Consider the following 18,908-nt stretch of genomic DNA (forward strand, 5'->3'; position numbering starts at 1 on the left):
ATCATCTAACCTACATAAGGCAGTGTCATATACAAAAATAAATGAAACTTGGTTTCTGTCCCATAAAGGGGTGAACCAAGGTGAGAGGGAAGTCAAGGACTAGGGCAGAATCTGGGATAAATGTGCAGTTCCCCAGGCTTTAGTTTTAGGGCAAGGCAGATTAGGTAAAGTATTTCATTAAAAATCTAATTTTTGCTATACTCTTTCCTGTGTTAACATAAATTAATATTTCTAAAGAGAAAAAAATCCAAAGTATTCATGAAATGATCAGGAACAGAAACCTTTTTAAGGTTTCAGATTTCTGAATAGAAATTTAGATAGGGCTTGGCTTTCAAACAAGCATTTAAAGGATATGGTTACCCCTAATGATATTAGCATCTTATAAATAGGACATATGTTATCAAGTGTCTGTAATGCTCAAGATAAATGCCAATTGTGATCTCGATTCTCCTCTCATTTTATAAGACTGTATATGGATACCTTTGGCTTTTATGGATCGAGAATAGATTCCCTACTCTTCCCTTAGACCGAGCGACTCTGTGTGCTGTCAATTTTCAGACTTGTTTTCTATGAAATGTTTTGTATGAACAAAGGGGGAGCTATGAGACAGATAGATACCTATAGATACCTCTGATAGTTCTTTAAAAGCAGGCTCACTGGATCACCTGATTTGGAGGTCAGAATTATGTCAGGGGTAAAAGTTGTTCAATTAATTGTAGGGAGTTTGGAGATCTACAGTGATGCACAGGGGGCCTCCCCACTCCTTCCTATTTCACTGTGACACAGGGAAAAAGATTCCCTCTGAGTGTTAAACCACCACAGTTGAAATTCTAGATAGTCTCTGTCTCTCTGAGAAGTTTTTAAAGAATGAATCAGTATCCCTGAGTGAAGTCACCTCTGGAATTCTGGCAGGGTTGAGTTTCTCAGTGGGGAGGATAATTCTACCCTATGTTAGCAGGGATGCACTCGTCTGGGGGCCAGCTGACCTTCTCCAGCCATACCCTTTTCATGGCTGGCTGTTAGAGTCTTTACTTTGGACTCTATATAAGCATCTTGGCAAAGAGGATAAAAAATTATTTTCAAAAGATTCAATGGCAGTTTCCAGTCCCACATGTAAGGAGCTTGGAAGTCTCCATTCTGTCCTAACGACAAGTAAAAAGCTGAACAGACTGAAAAATCAACAACTCTCCTTGGATTCATAAGAGAGGGGGAGATCCAGGGCAAACTGCTGCCCCCAAGATTGAAGAGACAGACAGGCGAATACACGGAGCCATGGCTTCCTGGAACAGAGAGACAGAGAGTCATGAGCAGAAACTGCCCCAAGAACCAATCCCAGGTAGGAACACCTGCACTGCAATCAATGAATTGCTTGAAGCTCAGTGTGGAAAACTCTGAGTTAAAAACTCTAGGGGGACTCAGTAATAGTGGGGCCCTCACAGTTTTTTGAGATTTACCTCCAGGAGCTCAACTAGGTTCTCACAGTAAATATCAGAGAAAAATCTTGTGCTTCTGGCAGGGGGAAGGGAAAAGAAACCATTTTGAAATATGCTGGAGCACTCAACTCTTAACAAGGCCTGCCTTGGAAACTAGTTTACCAGAGCTTAATCTGCTGGGGTCTTATCAGAATCTAACTGACCTGGAGGAAGGGAAATACCTGAGGATTCCAGCCCCCTCTAGCCATCCTCTCTCACCCAAAGGGGCAGTAAGAAACTGAGAAACACTTATGAAGTTCACAGTCGAGAGGCATTGGCTCACTAAAGGATTGAAATCTAATCATAGGACCATAGATTGCTTTCCCTCCCCCAACACCTTACCACTACATGACTAATGGCCTATTTACAGTAGGCCAGTACATCGTGTCTGACTGTCAAGAAAAAATTGCAAGGCATATAAAAGGCAAAACCCCCCACAATTTGAAGAGACAGCACAAGTATCAGAATCAGACATGGCAGGGCAGGGATGTTGGAATTATCAGACCAGGAATCTAAAACAACTATGATTACTATGCTAAGGGTTCTAACAGATAAAGCAGACAGCATGTAAGACCAGACGGGCAATGTAAGCAGAGAGACGGAAATCTTAAGAAATTCTAGAGATAAAAATACTGTAACAGAAATGAACGCCTTTGATGGGCTCATTAGTAGACTGGACACTGCTGAGAAAGAATCTCTGCGCTGGAGGATGTATCAATAGAAACCTCTAAAACTGAAAAGCTAAGAGAACAAAGACTGAAAAAAAAGGGAACAGAGTATCCAAGAACTGTGGACAACTAGAAAGGTGTGACATACATGTAATGGGAATACCAGAAGGAGAAGAAAGAGATAAAAGAGCAGAGGAAATATTGGAAATGATAACAACTGAGAATTTCTCCAAATTAATGTCAGACACCAAACCACAGATTTAGGAAGCTTAGAGAACTCCCAGCAGGATAAATGCCCAAAATCTACACTGAGGTATATCATATTCAAACTAAAGAAAATCAAAGATAAAGAAAAAATGCTGACAGAAGCCAGAGGAAAGAAATACCTATAGAGGAACAAAAATAAGAATTACATCTGACTACTTAGAAACCATGAAAGCAAGAAGACAAAGTGAAATATTTAAAGTGTTGAGAGGAAAAAAAAATCAACCTAGAATTCTGTATCTTGTAAACTATCCTTCAAAAATGAAGGAGAAATTAAGGCTTTCTCAGACAAACAAAAATTGAGGGAATTTGTTGCCAGTAGACCTGCCTTATGAGAAATGTTAAAAAAAAAAGTTACTTAGAGAAAAGGAAAATAATACAGGTCAGAAACTTGGATTTACATGAAGAGGAGAACATTGAAGATGAATAAGTAAAGGTAAAATAAAAACTTTTATTTGTCTAAATTGATCTAATAGTTTGTTCAAAATAATAGCAACAATGTATTTGATTATGTATGCATATATATATCTTATGTATCTCTCTCTCTATATATATATGCTTGTGTATGCTTATATATAAATGGGATGAATGACAGCAATGATAAAGAAATGTTAGGGTGGAATTAGGATTGTTTTGTTATAAGGTCTTCACACTACCCAGGAAGCAACATAGTGTTACTTTAAAGTGGACTTCGATCAGTTGTAAATGTGTCTTGTGAACTCTAGGGCAATCACTAAAAAACGGAAAAAAAGAAATACAATTTATATGCTAATAAAGAAGAGAAAATGGAATAATACAAAATGCTCAATTAAAACCACAAAAAGCAGAAAAGGAGTGGGAGACAAAATAGGAGCAAAGAACAAGGGCAACAAATAGAAAGCAGTAACAAATATGGTAGATATTAATCCAACCACATCAGTTATCACTTTGACCATCAATGGTCTTAGTGCACCAATAAAAGACAGATATTGTCAGAGTGGATCAAAAAACAAGAACCAGCTATATGTTGTCAACAAGAAACCCACTTTAAATATAAAGACATATATAGATTAAACGTAAGTGAATGCAGAAAATATACCATGCTAACCCTAATTAAAAGAAAGCTGCAGTAGCGATATTAATTTCAGATGGAGCAGGCTTCAAGGCAAGAAAAATTATCAGGGAAAAAGAGTGGCATTACATTACTGATAAAGGGGTCAATTCTCCAAGAAGACATAATCCTTAAAGTGTATGCACCTAACAACAGAGTATCAAACTACATGAAGCAGAAACTAATAGAATTATAAGGAGAAATAGATAAATCGACTATCATAGTTGGAGACTTCAGCATCTCTCTATCAGAAATAGACAGATCCAGCAGGCAGAAAGTCAGTAAGGCCATAGTTGAACTCAAAAACTTTATCAATCAACTGAATATAATTGATATCTTTAGACTATTTCATCCAAAAACAGCAGAATACACATTCTTCTCAAGCTCACATGGCACATTCACCAAGATAGACCACATTCTGTGCCATAAAACACACTTTAACAAATGTAAAAGAATAGAAATCTTACAATGTTTGCTGTCAGGCCACAATGGAATTAAACTAAAAATTAGTAATAGATAATTGAAACTATGTGGAGATTAAACAGTACACTTTTAAATAAAACATAGGTCAAAGAAGAAATCTTGAGAAATTTAAAAATATTTTGAACTAAGTGAAAATGGCAGTACAACTTATCGACATTTGTGGAGTGCTGTGAAAGCAGTGCTTTGAGGAAAATTTATAGCATTGAATGCATATATTAGAAAAGAAGAAAGATTTAAAATCAACTGTCTGAGCTTCTACTTTGTGAAACTTGAAAAAGAAGAGCTAATTAAATCCAAAGTAAGTGGAAGAAAAAGAGATGATAAGCATTAGAGCAGAAATCAGTGAAATTGAAAACAGGAAATAATAGAGAAAATCAATGAAATCAAAAGCTGTTTCTTTGAAAAGAGCACTAAAATTGATAAACCTCTAGCCAGGCTAACTAAGAAAAAAAGAGAGGACACAAATTACTAATATCAGAAATGAAAGAGAGGACATTACTACAGATCTTATGGACAGTCAAAAGATAATAAAGGAATACTATGAATAACTCTATGACTACAAATTTGATAACCTAGATGAAAATGGCTAATTCCTTGAAAGACACAATTTGCCAAAATTCACACAAGAAGAAATAGACAATCTGAATAGGCCTATATATATTAAAGAAATTTAATTAATAATTAATAAGCTTCCAATGTAAAGCACCAGGCCCACATGGGTTCACTGGTGAATTCTACCAAACATTTAAGGAAGACTTTATACCAATTCTCTACCTTATCTTTCAGATAATAGAAGCAGAGGGAATACTTCCTAACTCATTCTATGATGCCAGCAGTACCCTAGTACCAAAACCAGACAAAGACATCAAAAGAAAAGTAAACTACAGACCAATATCTCTCATGAACATAGGCATGAAAATCCTCCACAAAATATTAGCAAATCAAATCCGATAATGTATAAAAAAAAGTTATACACCATGACTAAGTAGGACTTATCCCAGGTATGCAAAGCTGGTTCACCATTCAAAAATCAATCAATTTAATCCATCATATCACCAGCTAAAAAAGAAAAACCATATGATTATGTAAGTAGAGGCATAAAAAGCATTTGACAATATCCAATATCTATTCATGATAAAAACTCTCAGTAAACTAGGAACATAGCTGAACTTTCTCAGTTTGATAAAGAATATCTACCAAAAACCCTACAGCTGGCTTTATACTTAATGGTGAGAAACTCAGAGCTTTGCCACTAGGATCAGGAACAAGGCATGTGTATCCCCTGTCACCACTCCTTTTCAGCTTCATACTGAAAGTCCTAGCTAATGCAATAAGACAAGATAAGGAAATGAAAGGTATACATATTGTGAAGGAAGAAATAAAACTGTCTTCATTAGCAGATGACATGTTTATCTATGTAGAAAATCAGAAAGAATTGACCCAACCCTGCCCGCCCCCCACCCCCCCCCCCCCCCGGAGCTAATAAGTGATTATAGCAAGGTTGCGGTATACAAGGTTAATATACAAAAGCGAACTGCTTTCCTATATACCAGCAATTAACAAGTGGAATTTGAAATTAAAAACACAATACCATTTACATTAGCATCAAAAACTTGAAATACTTAGATAGAAATCTAACAAAATATGTACAAGATCTATATGAGGAAAACTACAAAACACTGATGAAAGAAATTAAAGAAGAACTAAATGAATGGAGAGATGTTCCATGTTCATGGACAGGAAAGCTCAAAATGTCAAGATGTCAGTTCTTCCCATTTTGATCTTTAGATTCAATGTAATGTCAATCAAAATCCCACAAGTTTTTTGAATATCGACAAATTGATTCTAAAGTTTAAATGAAAAAGCAAAAGACTCAGAATAGCCAACGTAATGTTGAAGGAGAAGAACAAAGTTGGAGGACTGACACTATCTTACTCCAAGACCTACCATAAAGCTGTAGTAATCAAGAAAGTGTGGTAGTGGGGAAAGAATAGACAAATAGGTCAATGAAATAGAATAGAGAGGCCAGAAATAGACCCACATAAATATAATCAACTGATCTTTGACAGAAAAACAAAGGCAATACAATGAAGCAAAGATAATCTTTTCAACAAATGGTGCTGGAATAACTGATTATTCATATGCAAAAAAAAAAAAAAAAAAAGAATCTAGGCACAGACATTACCCCCTTCAAAAAAATTAACTCAAAATGGATCACAGACCTCAATGTAGGATGCAAAACTATAAAACTCTTAGAAGATAACATAGGAGAAAACCTAGATTACCTTGGGTATGACAATGAAATTTTAGATACAACATAAAGGCATGATTCATTAAAGAAATAATGGGTAATCTGGACTTCATTAAAATTAAAAACTTCTGCTCTGCAAAAGACAATGTCAATGGAATGAGAAGATAAATTACAGGCTGGAAGAAAACATTTGCAAAAGACATATAGTCAGCCCTCCATATGCGCAGGTTCTGCATCCATGGATTCAACCAACTGGGGATCGAAAGGCCCACACTGGTTGCATCTGTACTGAACACGTACAGACTTTTCTTTTCTTGTCATTATTCACTAAACAATAATGTTTAGTGCTGTGTATAACAATACAGTATAACAACTATTTACATTGTAATTACATTGTATTAAGTATTATAAGTAATCTAGAGATGATTTAAAGTATACAGGAGGATGTGCATAGTCATATGCAAATCTTACACCATTTTATACAAGGGACTTAAGCATTCTCAGATTTTGGTATCTCTGAGGGGTCCTGGAACCAATCCCCCGTGGATACCGAAGGACGACTGTATCTGATAAAGGACTGTTATTCAAAATATGTAAAGAACTTTAAAACTCAACAATAAGAAAACAAACAACCTAATTTTTGCAAGGGCCACAGACCTTAACAGACACCTCACCAGAGAAGATATACAGATGGCAAAGAAGTATATGAAAAGATGCTCCACATCATATGTTGTCAGGGAAACTCAAATTAAAACAACAACGAGATACCACTACACACCTACCTATTACAATGGCCAAAATCCAGAACACTAACACCACCAAATGCGGAGCAAGAGGAACTCTCATTCATTGCTTGTGGGAATGTAAAATGGTACAGCCACTTTGGAAGAAAATTTGGTGGTTTCTTACAAAACTAGGCATACTCTTACCATATAATCCAGCATTTGGGCTCCTTGGTGTGTACCCAAAGGGATTGAAAACTTATGTCCACACACAAAGCTGCACACAGTTGTTTATAGCAGCTTTATTCGTAAATGCTAAAACTTGAAAGCAACTGAGCTGTCCCTCAGTAGGTCAACGGATAAAGAAACTATGGAACATCCAGACAATGGAATATGATTCAATGCCAGAAAGAAATGAGCTATCAAGTCATGAAAAGACATAAACGAACCTTAAATGCATATTACTAAGTGAAAGAAGCCAATTCTAAAAAAGCTACCTATTGTATGATTCCAACTATACGACATTCTGAAAAAGGCAAAACTATGGAGATTATAAAAAGATCATTGGTTGCCAGGGGTTGAGGGGGTGAGGGGAGGATGAATAGGAGGAGCACAGAAGGTTTTTAGGGTAATGAAAATACTCCATATGATACTATAATGGTGGATATATGTCATTATACATGTATATACATATATATAGATATATATGAATATCATATAGGTAGATGAATATATATATCTCTCTATATATGGATTTGTCCAAATCCATAGAATGTACAACACCAAGAGTGAATCCTAAGGTAAGCTATGGACTTTGGGTGATAATGATGTGACAATGTAGGTTCATTCATTGTAACAAATGTCCCGTTCTGGTGGGGGATGTTGATGTGGGGGAGGCTATGCATATGTGGGGGAAGGGAGGATATGGGAAATCTCTGTACCTTCCTCTCAGTTTTGCTGGGAACCTAAAACCGCTCTAAAAGAAAATTGTCTTGAAAGAAAAAATTCACTGGAGTTCATAGAACAGAACAGGATCTGCTGTCTTTGTGAAGCTCCTCTTTGTGTGTAGCTTTACTGGGGCCGGAAGGGAAACTCTAGAAGACTGTAAGTGAGGCCGACAGTCCACGCCCCTGGCGCCCAGGCAACGTGGAGGAGGAAGGGCCTGGAGAGGGCGGGTGGAGCAGCAGCAGCCGCTGTAAGGATACCAAAGCCAGAGTACGTGCGCCTGAGCAGATGTGGGGTCTTGCTGCTTTTGGATCCTGATCGAGGCTGGGGAGGAGGTGCAAAGAGATCATTGCGCTTTCTTACTCACATTTTACTCTCCCCTAAGACCACTTGAAATGGAGAAAAAAAGAATAGGCTGGAGAAAATAAAAAGTGAGTTAGGAAAGAAGTTGCATTAAGTTACTAGAGGAGTTTTCTCAAAGTAGCATTCCTCCTTTTCATCCTCTCCTCTGACCCCTGGAAGGATGCTGTCATCAGAAAGCTTAGTCAGAAGGCTTGATCATAATCTTAGCACATTTGATCAGATGGATCAAATTTGTAATTATTTAATTTGGAAAACAGTATTCTCTTGATTCAAGCTAATGGTGTTATAATAAAATTTCATATGATCTTGCATGATATAAAGCTGATTTGAAGTTATTTTCTCAACTAGAATATTTACAATAGAGTAATTTCTGCCGAAAATGTAAGAAACCGTATATACCTATATTGTCTACATATGTCAGAAATTCATAGCAACTGCTGAAGTTCATCATTAAAAACAATTTAAGTACTCTTCCATCCCAAGTTGAACCTCCAAATAGGTGCTTCTTTTAACTGGCTTGAAATCCACTTTCTTTAGAGCTAAGCTATATATGTTATGCTCGTATATAAGTACCTCCCATTGCCGTTGACTGTTTTTCAAAATGGAAATATTTTTCTTTTTTGCCATTATCTTTAGTTATTTATTATTTATATAATTTAACCAGTTCTTCCTCTAACTAGAAAAAGTGTTTTATTTTAAATAGAAGTGGCTATCTATTTTCTTCTTATTTTAAAAGTAATACATGTCTAGGTAAAATAAGGTTAGAAAAGCAGTTAGAATTTTAGTTAACTAAAATATAACTAAACTTAGAAAGTTAAAGTTAGAAAAGTCGGAAGACTATAAGCTTAAGGAGATTCTCTCTGTAATCCTACTATCCAGAAATCATTGCTGTTATTATTTTATTGCATATCCATCTAGGCATTTTTCTATGCATAAAGCACAGTTTTTAAAGACATAAAAATGAACTCTTACTATACATACTGCTTCACAGTGTCCTTTTTTTCAATTTGCATTGAATCATGGATATTTTTGTATGTTCATAAATATAGCTTACGTTGTTTCTTTAAATAGCTGCGTAAATTCCATTATGGGTGTGCCATTTTTAAAACAATTCTTCTATTGATGGTGATCATTTAAGTTTGTAATTTTTTATTTGAAAAGACCCACACAAGTAGATTGGGAAGTATTTCCATGAGGTATTGTTCAGTCAAAAAGCAAGATGCAAAAATGTACTTATAATATTCCATTTGGTAAAACAATAAAATGACACTGTATATGTGTATATTTACATGCACATATATGACAGTGGAGAAAAATATAGGAAGATTTAGTTCAAGAATATATCTGAGGTATACTCTAGATCTCTGTCTACATAGAGGATACTGCTATTAGTGGATAGGGAGAAAAAACCATTGGAGGGAAGCAAATTCAAAAGTAAAAGAAAAAAATTGTACTAAAAATTTAAAGTATATGTGCTATTATCTTTATTGTTACAAAAATTATGTATAAAGGTAGGCATATGTTTAAGTGAATTAATTAAAATTTTTTTCTGTACTTAAAAATAGCTAGAATGAAGAAAACAAAGAAGAAAATAATGGGTCCAAGGTTGATGCCTAATGACCTCAGGTGTAGCTATTTTTAGAAATAAAATTGGCCATTAAAAAAGTTTGTAATTTTTTACTCTTATGAGATTTATGAACATGTTTGCATATGTCTTTATACACTTGTCCAATTATTTCCTAGAGTAAATTGCTAGGAGTACAATTGTTGGGGCAAAAGAATATTTTAAGGGTTTGATATGTATTGATAAATCACCTGTCAGTTAGGTTGTACCTATCTGTATTTCCATCCACAGTTTATGAGAATGGCTATTTCTTCACAACTTCCTCAGTGCTGGGTACTTTGAATCTTTTAAATCTTTGCTTATGTGACATGTAATAAAATAAAATTTTGCTTTTTTACTTTTCTTTGATTACTAATTCTGTTCATTGTCTTTTCATGTTTGTTAGAAGTTTTACTTTTTGTTTCATGAATTGTCCTTTACCCAATTCTGTGGGAATTCAACTGTCTTACTAATTTACAAGGGCTTTTTCTATGGAAAGGCTGTTTAACTTTTTATTATGTACATTGTAAAGCCTATTTCCAAGTTTGCCATTTCCATTTTGCTTATGATATTTTGAGATATAAAAATTTCAACTTAACCTCAATTCTGTTGATCATTTCCTTTTATAGTTTCTGGCTTTTGGGCCGTGCTTAAAGACTTTCACTCAAAGATGATACAAACACTTACTTATGCTTCCTATTGGTACTTTTATAGCCTAATTTCTACCTTAAATATTTTTAAATATCTGGAATTAATTTCTATTCAAGGGATGACGTAGCTTTTCCACATGGTTAACCAAGTGATCCCAGTATTTGTGATTGAATCACAATCCAGAAAGAGGCCTGCTTTTTTTAAATCAGAAAGCGTGTCTTTTTTTTTTCTCAACTCCTGCATTTCTGGAGGGAAATAGCTAAAGGTGAGTGTGCAACTAAAAGCAGAGAAGAAAGAAACCAGGGAATGTACCAATTCCGAACAGGTTCAAAAGTAACTGTATGACATCCTAGAATCTACCTTTTATAGGTCATACTAGAACCCTGCCCCTGATACGCAGGTAAATAGGCCCTTTCGTGAGTACACCCAGGTTTCCATACCCCTTCAGTTTCTTGCCAGAGGTGGGAATAACAAGGCAATGCTGTCAGGATTATTGGATGGAATCCTGGTTACACTGGATTCATAGCTTTGTGCATGTCGGTGTTTAAAGGGGGAATGGACTTTGTGAAGCTCAAGGATTTATTGCTACTTGATTATATAGTATCCTAAGTGATCATATCAAGTTTTAATTTCTAAAATAATTTTCTCTCTTAGGATAGAGGCATATACTTTTCCTCCTGCTTCTCCTGATTACCCGCCCAGCCTTTCAAAGTGCACTGTGGGCACTCAGACAGCTTATCGGGATGCCGAAGTTCAGACGGATCCGTATTCCCCAGAGTACGTGGTATGTCAGGACTCGATCCCTGAGCTCCTGACCCTGGCCACTCTTACTTGGGGTGAGTCGGTAATTCCCTTGAATATTTGCAGATGACAGTCTGATAACCAGGCATGCTATTGAGTTCCTGGAAATGACGCACACAAGCAACTGTGGTTTAAAGTGTTGCTATTTTAAGTGTCTTGCTCAATAGGTCTGCTTCACAGACTCTTACTTTTTATAATAGTTTTGTTCAAAGAGAGATACGCCCTTTTCACTGTAAGGAGGCTTATTGTGCTCTGTCCCTGAAGCTGAAGTTATATTTCAGCTCAGTTTTGTTGCTTTGCTGGCCGTTGGCCTCCTTCCTCTCACTGTTTCTCCCAGTGAATCAGCTCCTTTTCATTGAGCAACCCATACTCCTTTCCATATAAACCTTTTCTGAGTGTGGAATACTGAATGCGTATTCCAACATATGTAATAATATCTTATTTTGCCAAAATATCTTGCAAATGATCAAATCTCTATTACATACCTTATTGCATGATTTATTTTGATATTATCTCTGAAATGCTAATATCTTTTAGGCTCAGAATTTCACTCTTAGAATGCAATAACCTGGCCTAGGCCTATATGATGTGAAACTATAAAAATCGTTAAGAGCAGAGGTCTTTAGAAATTATTAGACATTAGATTTTCGAACTCACTTGGTTGTAACTGGGAAACTGAAACCAGAGAAGCTAACTGACTCCTCCAAAGTCGTGGAGATCGTTGATACATGTAGTGATTTTTATTAAAATGAGATCACTTTTGTTTCCCCACTGTAGTGGATAGCTGTGATCAGGCCAGCGTCACGGGCAGTGAAGATGTTCATGTCTGCACTCTGGTTTGATTCAGGTCTCCTGGCTCACTGTGCGAATCCAGGTTCAGCATCTTGACCCCCACACTTCAAAGCAGAGGCTCTACTTTCAGGCCTAGATGACAGATTGACAACGTGCTGAAACTTTTCCCTTCTGCTCTGAACACATAAAAAATATATTATAAAAATTAACAAACACATCACTACACTTAAAAACGAGGAAGAAAATTTCCATAGTCTAGAAGTGGAGCCTTCTTCCTAAAAGAAAGAAATGGCTGGGAACCTAGGATCTTAAGCAGAGCCCTTGAATGGCGGGGAGCCAGATCCGATTCACCTGCCTGATCTGGAGGACACAGAGACTTTTCTCCCGCCCACAGGTGGGACTGAAGCCCCGCACCTGCCAGTCAAAGATTATAGCCAGAACTGAGTCAGGCGCTCCCACCTGGGGCCTCGGGCTTTTTGCCTGTTCGTGTGATATGGGCATTGAGCTGCAGAAGTTACCAGAGCCAGGCCCTCTAAAGAAAAAGATCTAGGAGGGGCTCAGAAATGCTTCACTAGTCAAAAAGCCTAATCTGGAGCCCTGCCCCTGGCAGCACTGAGATGGAAGTGTCAATAAAAACCCCTGTGAGTCAGGCCTACCCCCTCATTTGGGCGGCCCTGGGTTGGGATTCAAAGGCCCACATACCATATGTAAAGACGTTTAAAAATGATAAATCAAGCTAACATCTGTTAAGTTAAATACATTCTGTAATTTTTACAAATATATCTTTATAACAAGTTGAAAGGACAAGTTGAAATTTAGAATTCTTAGGCTTCTTGGGATGCTGGAACGTGCAGCAAGGGGAGAGGCCTGTAGCCTGCCCTTCTCTCCTCCCACGCTGGTCTGCTCCGCACCGTGAGGGACCTGACATGCACGCATGTGATTGCCCCACCTTGCCCTTCCAATCTCTGTCCACACATCCCTGAAAACAGCCACCACGTGGCCACACCTGGGCGTCAGGGGGAACCAACGGCAGCAGATAGTCTGCCCTCAGGAGTCTGAATCCTGGGAAGAGGCCCACGGAGACTTTGAAAGCAGGCTTGGGGCCGTTTGTGCAAGGATCTTTAAAAGGCAGAAGAAACAGTCATTAGGACCATAAAGTAGTTTTGTGGATAGAGATGAATAATGTAGACAAACCTCTCGCAGGAAACATCAAGCCCAAAGACAGAAGATGCAAATAAAGAGTATTAAGATTGGAAGGGGACATAGCTATAAAGGGTTTAAGAACTGCAAGAGAATGCTATGCATATCTTCTGCCCTGTATTTTATAACTTAGATAAATTATACAATTTTTAGAGAAAATATAAATTACCAAGTTGGTTTCAAGAAGAAATAGCAAACCTGAATAGAAGAATAACTATAGAAATTGACTTGGTAAAAAAACAACAAAAAACTTTTTAAACCTTTTAAGAGCACCAGGCCTAAACAGTTTCACAAATAAGTTTACCACTCCGTCAAGGCACAAATAAGCTCTGTTTTATGAAAACTCTTCCAGCAGAAAGGATAGAAGTTAATTTATTCATTTTATGAAGCGAGTATAGCCTTGATTTGAAAACTGAATAAGGATAGTACTAGAAAAGAAAATTACAGGCCCATCTCACATATGAAGAAAATGCAAAAATTCTAAATAAGATACCAGCAATCAAATCTTGCAGTATTTTAAAAAGATGACTTTATCATAACCAAGTGGGTTAATCACGTAGATTCAAGGTTAGTACAATATCGGAAAACCGACCAATGTAATTTACCATTTTGACAGAATATGTAGGGAAAATGTTTCAATAGATGCAGAAAAATTATTTGATAACGTTCAGCACTCAATCATGATATAAACTTTGAATAAACTGGATAAAAAGGGAATTTTACTAACTTAAAGGCATCTGCCACAGCCTTCAATAAACATGATACTAAACATGAACTTCTAGAAGCTTTCCTTTTAAAGAGAAAGACAATTATCCCTTTATCACCACTATTGTTTAGCAATGCAGAGAAGATCCCAGCCCAGAGCTTATTAAGCTAGGCTGTGACTCCTAGCCCCCAGGAACATTTGGAAATATGGGTGGCACCTTTTTTTTTTAAGATTGTCCCTGAGCTAACATCTGTTGCCAATGTTCTTTTCTTCTTCTTCTTCTTCTTCTTCTTCTTCTTCTTCTTCTTCTTCTTCTTCTTCTTCTTCTTCTTCTTCTTCTCCCCAAAGGCCCCCAGTACATAGTGTTTATTCTAGTTGCAGGTCCTTCTGGTTGTGCTATGTGGGACGCCACCTCAGCATGGCTTGATGAGCGGTGCTAGGTCCATGCCCGGGATCCGAACTGGTGAAACTCTAGGCTGCCGAAGGAGAGCGTGCAAACTTAACCACTTTGCCACGGGCCGGCCCCGGGTGGCATTTTTGTGTGTAGTAACAGTAGGAAGTGCTCCTGGCATTTAGCACATGGGATAGGGCTTGGGGGTAGGCTGACATGAATACTAAACATCATAGGGCAGCACCATATAACAAACAGTTGTGTGCCCAATATGCAGTAATAGCACTCTGGTTGAGTAATAGCACTCAATGTAGTAAGATAAGAGGGGGAAAAATGACCTATGAGGATTAGAAAGAAACAGCAAAACTATCTTGATTTGCAGACAGTGTGCTCATTTAGAAAATCAAATTAAATAACAAATTGTCAGAACTAAGAACTTGAGTTCAACAAGGTAGCTGATTATGAAATCAGGATACAAAGATCAGTGACTTTCTTGTATATGAGCAATATCTAGTTAGAAATGTTATTGAAAAATCATATTCTTATTATTATGGTGAGGAAGATTGGCCCTGAGCTAACATCTGTTACCAATCCTCCTCTTTTTGCTTGAGGAAGATTGTCACTGAGGTAACATCAGTGCCAATCTTCCTCTATTTTGTATATGGGATGCCACCACAGCATGGCTGATGAGAGGTGCATAGGTCTGAGCCTGGGATCCAGGCCAGTGAAACTTGGGCGGCCGAATCAGAGGGTGCAAACTTAACCACTACACTACTGGGCCAGCCCCGAAAAAATCATATTCTTAATAGCAACAAATAATGTACCCAGGAAATCACTTAATGAAAACATGTGCAAGGCATTTATGGAGAAAAATATACATTGTTTCTTAAGCACATAAACAAAGATTTGACAAAAAGAGAGGCACACCATGTTTATAAACGGGAAGACTCATGCTTGAATACATATTATTTCTTCCTCAAATATTTCATACCTTCACACAATTCTGATCCAAATCCCTATTCCCAGTATAGCCATACCTATGTAAATCAGCATCGTTCCTCTCCTCCTCCCAGAAATTACACAAAAGCAAGAAGGACAACACAACTCCCACGAATTCCATTTTCAGTGAAACTAAAAAATGTGAATATATATAAATAATCTGTGAACTACTAAATGTTTCTAAGGACTGCAAAGAGCAACTGAAATTAGGCAGAAGCAATGTGGGAGGAAGTGAGGAAGCATGGACTGTGGGAGAGGATCAGGGGAATCTCACAAGGCTTGAGCAAAAATATACTTCCGGAGGCAAACTTGACAATACCAGAAAAATTTAAAATAATTGTATTTTATGATCTAGCTGCTAGACTCTAGATCCTTCGAAGGATCCTAGAGAAATTCACATATGGGCATCATGAGACCAGTACAAGGATGTTTGTTGCAGCATTATTATGGGTAGTCAAAAAATTAGAAGCAATCTAACTGTCAGTTCGAGAAGGTGGCTTAAATTGGGTAGAGTCCTACAGTGGAAAAATGAAATTAGATCTCTGTATATGTATGCCTAGGTCCCCAAAACAAAGGTGAGTAAAAAAGCAAGTTGCAGAATGATACCTATAGTAAAATATATGTATGTAAATATTACATAAAAAACAGTACTATATTTTATTTATGTATAGTTCATTTTTTCACAGCTTTATTGAGACATAATTGATGTATAACATTGTCTAAGTTTAAGGTGTACGTGATGATTTGATATACATATATATTGTGAAAGGATTACCACAATAAGGTTAGTTAACACATCCATTATCTCACACAGTTATCATTTGTGTGTGTGTGGTGAGAACATTTAAGATCTACTCTTTTAGCAACCTTCAAGTATACAGTACAGTGTTACTAACTATAGATCTGTACATTAGATCTCCAGAAGATTAGATCTCCAGAACTTATTCATCTTATCACCGAAAGTTTGTACTGTTTGACCACTTTCACTCATTTCTCCCACTCCCTTGCCCCTGGCAACAACCAGTCTACTCTCTGTTTCTATGAATTTGATTTTAGAGTCCAGATATAAGTGAGATCCTATAGTATTTGTCTTTTTCTGTCTGACTTATTTTATTTAGCATAATGCCCTCAAGTTTTACCTATGTTGTCACAAATGACAAGATTTCCTTCTTTTTTATGGCTGAGTAATATTTATGTGTGTCTATCTATCTATTTATCTATTGATCCATCTACCTCACATTTTATTTATCCATTCATCTGTCCATCGACACAGGCTGTTTCCATGTCTTGGCTGCTATAAAAAAGGCTGCAATGAACACGGGGGTGCAGACATCTCTGAGAGAGTGATTTCATTTCCTTCAGATATATACTCAGAAGTGGAACTGCCGGATCATATGCTAGTTCTACTTTTAATTTTTCAGAAACCTCCCTACTGTTTTCTACAGTGGCTGCACCAATTTACATTCCAACCAACAGTGCACAAGGGTTCCGTTTTCTCCACAGCCTCACCAGCACTTGTTATCTCTTGTCTTTTTGGTAACAGCCATTCTAACAGGTGTGAGGTGATATCACATTGTGGTTTTGATTTGCAGTTCCCTGATGATTAGTGATGTCGAGCACCTTTCCATGTACCTGTTGATCGTTTGTATGTCCTCTTTGGAAAAAGGTCTATTCAGATCCTCTGCTCCCTTTTCAGTCGCATTGTTTGATTTTGCTATTGAGTTGTATGAGTTCCTAGTATATTTAGGATATCAGATATATGGTTTGCAAATATTTTCTCCCATTCTATAGGTTGCCTTTTTATCTTGTTGATTGTTTCCTTTGCTGGCAGAAGCTTTTTAGTTTGATGTAGTCCCATTTGTTTATTTTTGCTTTTGTTGCTTGCACTTTCGGTGTCATATCCAAAAAAATCATTGCCAAGACCAATATCAAGAAGTTTTCCCCCTATGTTTTCTTCTAGGAGTTTTACACTTAAGTTTTTAGTCCATTTTGAGTTAATTTTTGTGAGTGGTGTAAGATAGAGGTCCAGTTCCATTCTTTTGCATGTGAATATCCAGTTTTCCTAGCACCATTTATTGAAGAGACTATCTTTTCTCCCTTGACTATTCTTGGCTCCTTTGTCAAATATTAGTTCACTGTATATGCATGCATTTATTTCTGGGCTCTTGACTCTGTTCCATTGGTCTATGTGTTCTATACTGTTCTGATTACTATAGCTTTTGTAATATGGTTTGAAATCAAGAAGTGTGATGCCTCCAGCTTTGTTTTTTTTTCAACATTACTTTGGCTATTTAGGATCTTTTATGGTTCCATATGAATTTTAGGATTGTTTTTCTATTTCTGTGAAAAATACTATTGAAATTTTGATATGAATTACATTGAATCTATGGATGGCTTTGGGTAGTATGGACATTTTAACAATATTAATTCTTCCAGTCCATGAACATGGGATATTTTTCCGTTTGCTTGTGTCTTCTTTAATTTCCTTCATTAATGTCTTATAGTTTTCAGGGTACAGGTCTTTCATTTCCTTGGTTAAATTTATTCCTAAGTATTTTATTGTTTTTGATGCTATTATAAATGGGATTAGTTTCTTTATTTCTTTTTTAGATAGTTCATTGTTAGTGTATAGACATGCAACTAATTTTTTTTATTTTATTGAGGTCCTAATAGTTTATAACATTGTGAAATTTCAGTTGTACATTATTATTTGTCAGTCACCATGTATATGTGCCTCTGTTTCCCTTATTCCCACCCATTAGCCCTCTTCCTCTCTGGTAACCACTAATCTGTTCTCTTTGTCCATGTGTTTATCTTCCACATATGGGTGAAATGATATGGTGTTTGTCTTTCTCTGTTTGCCTTATTTCACTTAACATAACACCCTCAAGGTCCATCCATGTTGTTGCAAATGGGACAATTTTGTCCTTTTTTATGGCTGAGTAGTATTCTGTTGTATATATATATAGATATATATATATATCTATATATATATATGTATATATACCACATCTTCTTTATCTAATCATCAGTCAATGGGCACTTGGATTGCTTTCACGTCTTGGCTATTGTGAATAATGCTGCAGTGAACATAGGGGTGCATAAGTCTCTTTGTATTGTTGATTTCAAGTTCTTTGAATAAATACCCAGTAGTGGGATAGCTGGGTCATATGGTATTTCTATTTTTAATTTTTTGAGAACTCTCCATACTGTTTTCCATAGTGGCTGTAACAGTTTGTTAGAATAGCCATTCTAACAGGAGTAAGGTGATATCTCATTGCGTTTTGATTTGCGTTTCCCTAATGATTACTGATGTTGAACATCTTTTTACGTGTCTGTTGGTCATCTGTATATCTTCTTTCAGAAAATGTCTGCCCATTTTTTGATCAGGTTGTTTGTTTTTTTGTTGTTGAGTTGTATGAGTTCTTTATATATTTTGGGGATTAACCCCTTGTCAGATATATGACTTGCAAATATTTTCTCCCATTTGGTGGGTTGTTTTATTTT

At 36.6% G+C, this 18,908-nt stretch overlaps 1 protein-coding gene across 3 annotated transcripts in view; it reads left to right on the forward strand.

Moving 5' to 3' along the window:
* The window catches only part of CFAP91 (cilia and flagella associated protein 91), a 62,371-nt gene that overhangs the window by 8,867 nt on the left and 34,596 nt on the right, over positions 1-18,908 (forward strand). For all 3 annotated transcript variants that reach the window (XM_014838162.3, XM_070508927.1, XM_044771538.2), the window contains one exon: positions 11,167-11,348. In XM_014838162.3, coding sequence (XP_014693648.1) covers positions 11,167-11,348 — 182 coding nt within the window. The remainder of the gene's footprint in view (positions 1-11,166; positions 11,349-18,908) is intronic.

Source organism: Equus asinus, chromosome 5 (genome assembly GCF_041296235.1).
Source record: "Equus asinus isolate D_3611 breed Donkey chromosome 5, EquAss-T2T_v2, whole genome shotgun sequence".
NCBI lineage: Eukaryota > Metazoa > Chordata > Mammalia > Perissodactyla > Equidae > Equus > Equus asinus.